Source organism: Raphanus sativus, chromosome 5, assembly GCF_000801105.2.
Source record: "Raphanus sativus cultivar WK10039 chromosome 5, ASM80110v3, whole genome shotgun sequence".
In the NCBI taxonomy this organism is placed as follows: domain Eukaryota; kingdom Viridiplantae; phylum Streptophyta; class Magnoliopsida; order Brassicales; family Brassicaceae; genus Raphanus; species Raphanus sativus.
Genome location: NC_079515.1, coordinates 22,394,389 through 22,402,063, shown reverse-complemented (window position 1 = coordinate 22,402,063; position 7,675 = coordinate 22,394,389). Strand labels below are relative to the sequence as shown.

General features: G+C 36.5%; 1 protein-coding gene across 1 annotated transcript; it reads left to right on the top strand.

The window, feature by feature from the left end:
- The first annotated feature begins 5,065 nt into the window (after positions 1-5,065).
- On the top strand, positions 5,066-7,201 carry LOC108859644 (high-affinity nitrate transporter 2.1-like). Its single transcript, XM_018633554.2, has 3 exons — positions 5,066-5,915; positions 6,007-6,122; positions 6,360-7,201. Exons 1-3 carry the CDS (start codon positions 5,106-5,108, stop codon positions 7,021-7,023), a joined length of 1,590 nt encoding a protein of 529 aa, XP_018489056.1. The 5' UTR covers positions 5,066-5,105; the 3' UTR covers positions 7,024-7,201.
- Positions 7,202-7,675: the final 474 nt, after the last annotated feature.

Here is a 7,675-nt window from a genome sequence, read left to right as displayed (position 1 = left end):
AGAGAAAGTCGATTGTGTCTATGATAAGTTTATTAGTAGGTCGAGCGAATTTAAAAGTTGTGCTGAGCAAACGTTTGATGGACGTTTTTCATTGTTACATATGCAAGTAGTCAAGTTTTATGAGTCCAACGACCTAAAAACAAATGTGTATATATATACACAAGAATAATGTAGTTTTAGACTTTTAGGTAATGAATTGAGAAGATACACGGTGATACAAAGAGATTGACAGGCAAATCGGGAACACAATCTTTGCCAAGGAAGCATAGTAGCAACTTCAAAAACCTCTTGAGAATCTGGTTGATACATGAATAGTGGATCATCTCAGTTTCTGCAGTCTTAATAATAAAGCTCTCCCCCGTTTTTATTTTTCTTGGCTTGGGATTGCTTCCCCTTTTAAATCTTTGTACTAGTACAAACTTTCTCATTTTATAAATGATATTCACATATTTATCAAAAGTAAATAAAAAATACACAGTGATATGTCTGGAGGTAAAAGCACTTCCAATGGTATACTCCATTAGAATCCTTACAAATAGTGTTTTTAAAATTTTTTAATTATTTCTTTTTTCAGATTAAAAAAACAGAAAATATCAACTATTTGCGGATCGTCACGTGTTGTAGATCCACAAATAGTACAAAAAACTCAATAAGAATAAGTTTTTATTTAGAAATTTTAATAATTGAATCCTTAACTTTTAGTAGGATCTATTAATTATTTAATTATGTTTTCTCTAACGACTATTTCTTAAGGATTTCCATTACGAGTGCTCTAACAGAGATGGTCAAGGATAGAAGAAGAATAATTTTATTTTCCTTTCTAAGAACATCAATATCGGTGGGACCAAAAAAATAGTTCTTAAAATCTATTTTTTATTATTAAAAAAAAAATAGAACCAATGGCGGACCACCACGTGTCGTGGGGTCCGCACACAGTGTGAAAGACGCAGCAAAAACGTTCTTATCTAAAGAACTTTTCTCTTTTATCCTTCTTGGTTGTGTATTTTGTGATCTCCCTCTCCTCCTCTCCTAAAAACGTCCCTAAGAACGCTGATATTGATGCTCTAAATTCTTACGTACGTTTTTTTTTACATCAGGTTATCATTAGGTTAAAAATATAAAACAACATTGGATTGAACTAGTAACTTTGACCTATATATAACTTAGCGTTATGCCAATAAACCAACCAATCTAATAATCGAACTAATATTTAATTCCAAGATTCTAAATCTGCCCCAGCGTTTCCAGACTTTTATTGTGCCGGCGTTTCTAGACTTCAAATGTTATTTTTGAGTCATACTTCTCAATTGGTGATTTGAATTATATGATCATATAGAAATTGACTTATACAAAATACTAAATATATGTATGGCGTCATCAATAAGTTGACTTCTAACATTTGGGCAGCGAAATTTTGTCTTTTCTCAAACCTCAAAAAGCCTCGAGACAGGGAACATTGCACGTCAGCAAGATCGGTGTATACAAGTACAACGGCTATGGTACGGCACGTCGGCAACTATGCTGGTAGGGGTATAAGCTCCAAGCCTCCAACCATAAATACCACCATGGCACCATATACATATGTAATACTATTTGACTGGCATTCACAGTTTTACATGTCCACCCTCAGAATAAACATATATGTTAACTTGCAACTCATTTGAACAATGTATATGTTAACCAGTTAAATTAACGTAATCTAACAATTAATTCCAAACAATTAGACAAATTCTCATAAATATGTGGCGTAATTTAACTACTATAAAACCAAAAGAGTCCTAACCAGAATTTTGAATAATATTTGCATGATAAAATAGGTTTTCATTTAATACGTAAATGATATCTAACCGTCTTTGGGAGAAGGATTTTAAAAAATATTTTCAAATCACCTGTTATTGAACATGGAATTTATGTAAAATCATTTGTAACACTTGCAAATCTCCTGTTATTCAATTAATCATTTACAAAACTTATAACAAATCCCCTATTATTGAAATATAAACATTATTTTGGAAGGAGAAAGATTTTGGGATGCTTTGTATTAGTTCCAGTTATAAAGTGTTGCTATAAAAATCTCACATCTACATGTGTTATTTAGAGAGACTTCAGAATAAAAATAAAACATCTATTTATTTGATCAAAAACAAAAAAAAAGTAAAACATCTGGTTAACGATGAAAAAGAAAACAAATATACATAAGACAATCGACGGCTACTTTACATCTTTCTAACCCTTGAGACAATCATTCAAAGCCAATGAATTGCAGATTTATCTCTATCTGCTCCATTAGCAGATACAAAAAAAATCAAACCTCTGAACACTTCATCCATGGAAGATCGGCTCAAACCCCATAAAACTTCTTCCTTTATTAATCATAACTACTATGTTCATATTCTTCCTCTGTTATTCTCCTGCGATGGCTGCTTACTTAACTCACTGCAAACTCGGTTCTTAGATTTTCGATTACTGATACTGAGTTCTTAAATCATGGAAATTTGCAAACACCACTTGGGTTCCTCTGCGTGTCTTGTTGGAACAATCCGGAGAACATAGTAGACAAAGAGAAAGATAGTAGATTAACGTAAGGAGGAGTTATTATGTAGTTTGTTGAGACTTAGTAGCCATAAGCTTGCTCAAGTTTCTTTGTCTCGGAAACCTTTGGTTAATGATAAACATGGGGAATTTATGGCTGCAACTAATGGTTTCGGTTCTGAGAATTTTATTTTTTTACACTAGGACATAGACAACGTATAAGGCGCTTCTTCTTGATGGCTCGGCACTTGCGACGAGGCACTAGAGCACATGTAAGCTAGGGGAGAAGAAGTTTTGGTATGAGATGAATCAGTTGTGGGAGCTGCGTCACCTAACTTAGCGCCACTTCTTTGTGTCTGCGTTGTGGAAGAAGAGAAGCTTCTTCTTTATAAGTACATGTCTAATTAGTCGTTGCACAGGTGGTCACCATGGATGTAGCCATCCTTGAAGAGACCTTGAAGCTTCTAGTTTGTTTTTTTACGTTTGATATATATATATATACACAATTATGAAAGACTATCAATCAAACTTGAACTATGGTATCAATTTAGTCCACTCTTGTTATCTGTCATCTAACTGAGGTATCTGTCTTGATATACAAAGAGACTGAGATATGCTTATTGTCGTCACCTGAGCCTCTTCCCTCTGTTTTATTATTGCTTCACACCAAATCCATTGAGATTATAAAAATAAGTCTAAAGATTGTAATCCGAATAAATATGTAATTTTGGTTTTCTCTTAAGTTTCTCATGCTCCAGACTGTTTTCGGTCTTGTGAAAGTTTTTTTTTGTATCCCCTGGTCTGTCTGTTTGAAGACACTAGTGCATGTAACTTTAGTTTTATTTTCCTCCCTGAAAAAACGTGATGATTGACTTACGACAAATGTCCATTTAGGTAACGATCATAGTTGATATGATAAGTAACTGTGGCACCCATGCTTGTCCAATTAGCAACACCAGACAAGTACATGAGTTTCATGTAGACAGTTTTAGACGTGTGTCTCTCACTCTATGTTAAATTTTCTTGAAGATATTGATTTTACAGAATGCATTGATAGAACGACTTGTAAACAAATCACCTAAATAACTCTGAAATTTTCAGAAAATAGTTTACCAAATCACCTATAGATTTTGTTTAAAATTTTAACTTTAACTAAAATCACCCAAATAACTTCAAAACTCACCTAAATCCCACCAAAATTAAAACACTCCACAACTCCTTAGAATCCTCAATCCAATACACCCCCCTAAAACACTCCACAACTCCTTAGAATCCTCAATCCAATACACCCCCCTTAGAATGATTAGAAATGTTGATTTTAATGAATAGCATGATGCCAATGACCGGGATGTCCGGTTGGCAAATGGTTACTGAGGGAGAAAGAATCGCTGAAGGGTAGATAATTAATTATTACTATTACTCTACTTTTTTAATCAGGATGCATGAAAGCAAGGTTGCATTCTTTTGCTATATTGATGAATAAGTGAGAGGGTTTCCTCGTAGAATGTCTGCAACCTGCATGCGAGAGAGATCCTAGTTCTGAAAAAGCAACGCCGTGCACCCAGACTGAAGGCAAAGCTGAAACAAAGTAGTCAACAAAAACAAGTGAATATGTTTTTTTTTTGAACAAGTGAATAGCATTCGGACAATTTTTTTCTGGTTGAAACGTGTGTGGAACCACTGGCATAGAAAGTCTTCAAATTCACTTTGCGTATTGAAGTGTTAGGATTCAAGAATCGTGAGAACCGAAAACGTATAAATTCAAACACTGTCCAATTCAAAGAAAGTGTTGTTTTAAATGATTTAATTTACATATAGAGCCTAGAGGTTATATTAAAAAACATTAAAAATTACCATACGTTTTATTAATACAAATATCATTTTCCAGCAAAAAATTAGTAATAAGTATTATCTCATAAATATTGGGAGAAAATTATGATATACTAGTTTAAACCATTGCATTACAGAAAAAAAACTCTAGAACGATGTTTGTTAATAATATATCACAAGGAAAAATCTCCATGCTAGCGTGACCAAGCTAACGTACGCAACGCAAATTATCTGATTAATTTGTGCGCTAATGGAGATACCATAGCTAGGTATCTGCTAGAGTAAGCCTCTCAGCGTCTTAATTAATTTCGACCTCAACTATATTCATGAACCTCCTTACATTCCTACATCACATAATTTAGGCAGTGAAGTTTTGATAATCAATAATGTAATGCCTACATTTTTGGTACTAGTTACAAAAAATTCAGATCTTAACTTAATACACAGCGCTAACTATACAAGGGTAGAGTTGCCATTTGATAACCAGGCAACCTTTGGGATAAGCGAGAGACTAGGAAGATGCAATAGATTCCTCCATATAGTACTTTTAAATTGTTGCTGTACAATTAAAAAAGTTCATTATAAATGTTAGGATAACCATTGGGAATCTCCAAAGAATGCATTTTTCAAATAGTCAACGCTAGGAATACTATATAAGCCCTCGTGTGATCTTCCAGACATCAATCAAAACAAAAACTTAAATCATATCACATTCTTGTGAAGGAACTTAATAGTTTGTATCAATGGGTGATTCTACTGGTGAGCCGGGAAGCTCCATGCATGGAGTGACCGGTAGAGAACAAACATTTGCTTTCTCGGTGGCTTCACCGATTGTCCCAACCGACAAGACAGCAAAATTCGACTTGCCGGTGGACTCGGAACATAAGGCAACGGTTTTCAAGCTATTCTCCTTTGCCAAACCTCACATGAGAACGTTCCATCTCTCGTGGATCTCTTTCTCCACATGTTTTGTCTCGACGTTCGCAGCTGCACCACTTGTTCCCATCATCAGGGAGAATCTCAACCTCACAAAACAAGACATTGGAAACGCTGGAGTTGCGTCTGTCTCTGGGAGTATCTTCTCTAGGCTGGTGATGGGAGCAGTGTGTGATCTTCTCGGTCCTCGTTACGGCTGTGCCTTCCTTGTGATGCTTTCCGCACCAACGGTGTTCTCAATGAGCTTCGTGAGTGGAGCGGCAGGGTTCATAACGGTGAGGTTCATGATTGGGTTCTGTCTAGCGACGTTTGTGTCTTGTCAATATTGGATGAGCACTATGTTCAATAGTCAGATCATCGGTCTGGTGAACGGTACAGCCGCCGGGTGGGGAAACATGGGTGGTGGTATAACGCAGTTGCTCATGCCTATTGTGTATGAAATCATTAGGCGGTGTGGTGCAACAGCGTTCACAGCCTGGAGGCTTGCCTTCTTCGTCCCTGGTTGGTTGCACATCATCATGGGAGTCTTGGTGCTCAATCTAGGTCAAGATCTTCCTGATGGCAACCGAAGTACCTTGGAGAAAAAGGGAGAAGTTGCCAAAGACAAATTCGGAAAGGTAACTATTTACATATATCACACATGAATATGTCATCTTAGCGAGCTAGACGTATAAAGTAATAACCCTTCGTTTTGTATAAATGGTGTAGATTATGTGGTACGCTGTCACAAACTACAGGACTTGGATCTTTGTTCTTCTCTATGGATACTCCATGGGAGTTGAGTTGAGCACTGACAATGTTATCGCCGAATACTTCTTTGACAGGTTTGCTTTTGATCGCCATTTGAAAATATATTTTTATGGTGTTGTTCGGATTTCATTTGAAGCCTGAACACACCAATTAAGGTTATCTGAAAAATTACAATTATAATTAATTTAATTATAATTAAAAAAATAAAACGCAATTGGTTATACAAAACTTGATAAAATTAAGGTTATTTGAAAAATTCCATTAAACATTCTACATATTGAAACTGAGGGAGTAATAAATTGTTTGTTTAGGTTCCACTTGAAGCTTCACACAGCTGGAATCATAGCAGCATCTTTCGGAATGGCCAACTTCTTTGCTCGTCCAGCAGGAGGCTATGCATCTGACTTTGCAGCCAAGTACTTCGGGATGAGAGGGCGTTTGTGGGCGTTGTGGATCATTCAGACGGCAGGTGGTCTCTTCTGCGTGTGGCTCGGCCGGGCCAACACCCTTGTAACTGCTGTTGTAGCTATGATCCTCTTCTCTTTAGGAGCACAAGCCGCTTGCGGAGCCACCTTTGCTATCGTGCCTTTTGTCTCCCGGCGAGCCCTAGGTATCATCTCGGGTTTTACCGGGGCTGGGGGAAACTTTGGGTCAGGACTCACACAACTTATCTTCTTCTCTACCTCCCGCTTCACGACTGAACAAGGGCTAACGTGGATGGGAGTTATGATAGTTGCTTGCACGTTGCCTGTGACCTTAATCCACTTTCCTCAGTGGGGAAGCATGTTCTTGCCTCCCTCTACAGATCCAGTCACAGGTACGGAGGAGCATTATTATGGTTCGGAGTGGAATGAGCAGGAGAAGGAGAAGAACTTGCATCAAGGAAGTCTCAAGTTTGCCAAGAACGCCAAGTCTGAGGGTGGCCCTCGTAGCCGCTCTGCTACACCGCCTCAGAACACACCCAACAATGCTTGATCATTCCAAGTTTAAAATCAATAATTTTACTTTTGAAATGGAAACAAACAATGGGAAAATAAGTATCTGTTTCCTTCTTCATGTTGCGTTTGTCTTTCTTGAATTTGTTTTATATGTTTGCACCGAGCCTTTTTTAATTAAAAGCTCTTTTTGATTGAAATGTATCGCTCTTTAAGGTTAAGACTCGTGACAACTAGTTAATCTTAATTTCTCAAAATTTTGTGAAACTAAGAGTTCGTAACTTCTGATATGTAACTACTATATGAGTACTAATGCTTATCAATCAATATTGCTAACGTCTATATATGTCAAGAGAAAATCTTTGTCGGAATATGAAAACCTAAAAGTCAACTATATACTGATGAGCTCAGCACCTTTAAGTAATTATATTTATAAGGTGTAACATATATCTGTATTAATTTTTTCCTCTTCAGATAAATGAAAATACAACTCAAACTAACTATTCAGACATTGTTTAATTCCAATATACTGATGAGTACAGCACCTTTAAGTAATTATATTTAGCCTTTGGGCTGTTAATATTGTGATAATGGCTTCATTGACCTGCATCGTGGTCTGCAGACTTATCAAATCCTGGAAACACACAATAATTCAGATATTTGATGATGACGTACCATTAGACTTTTCGTAT

Excerpts from the sequence above, each read along its gene's own strand:
- LOC108859644 (XM_018633554.2), top strand. The coding sequence starts at position 5,106 with ATGGGTGATTCTACTGGTGAGCCGGGAAGCTCCATGCATGGAGTGACC. Across the intron at positions 5,916-6,006 it reads CCAAAGACAAATTCGGAAAG|ATTATGTGGTACGCTGTCAC; the intron begins GTAACTATTTAC and ends TAAATGGTGTAG. Across the intron at positions 6,123-6,359 it reads GCCGAATACTTCTTTGACAG|GTTCCACTTGAAGCTTCACA; the intron begins GTTTGCTTTTGA and ends TTGTTTGTTTAG.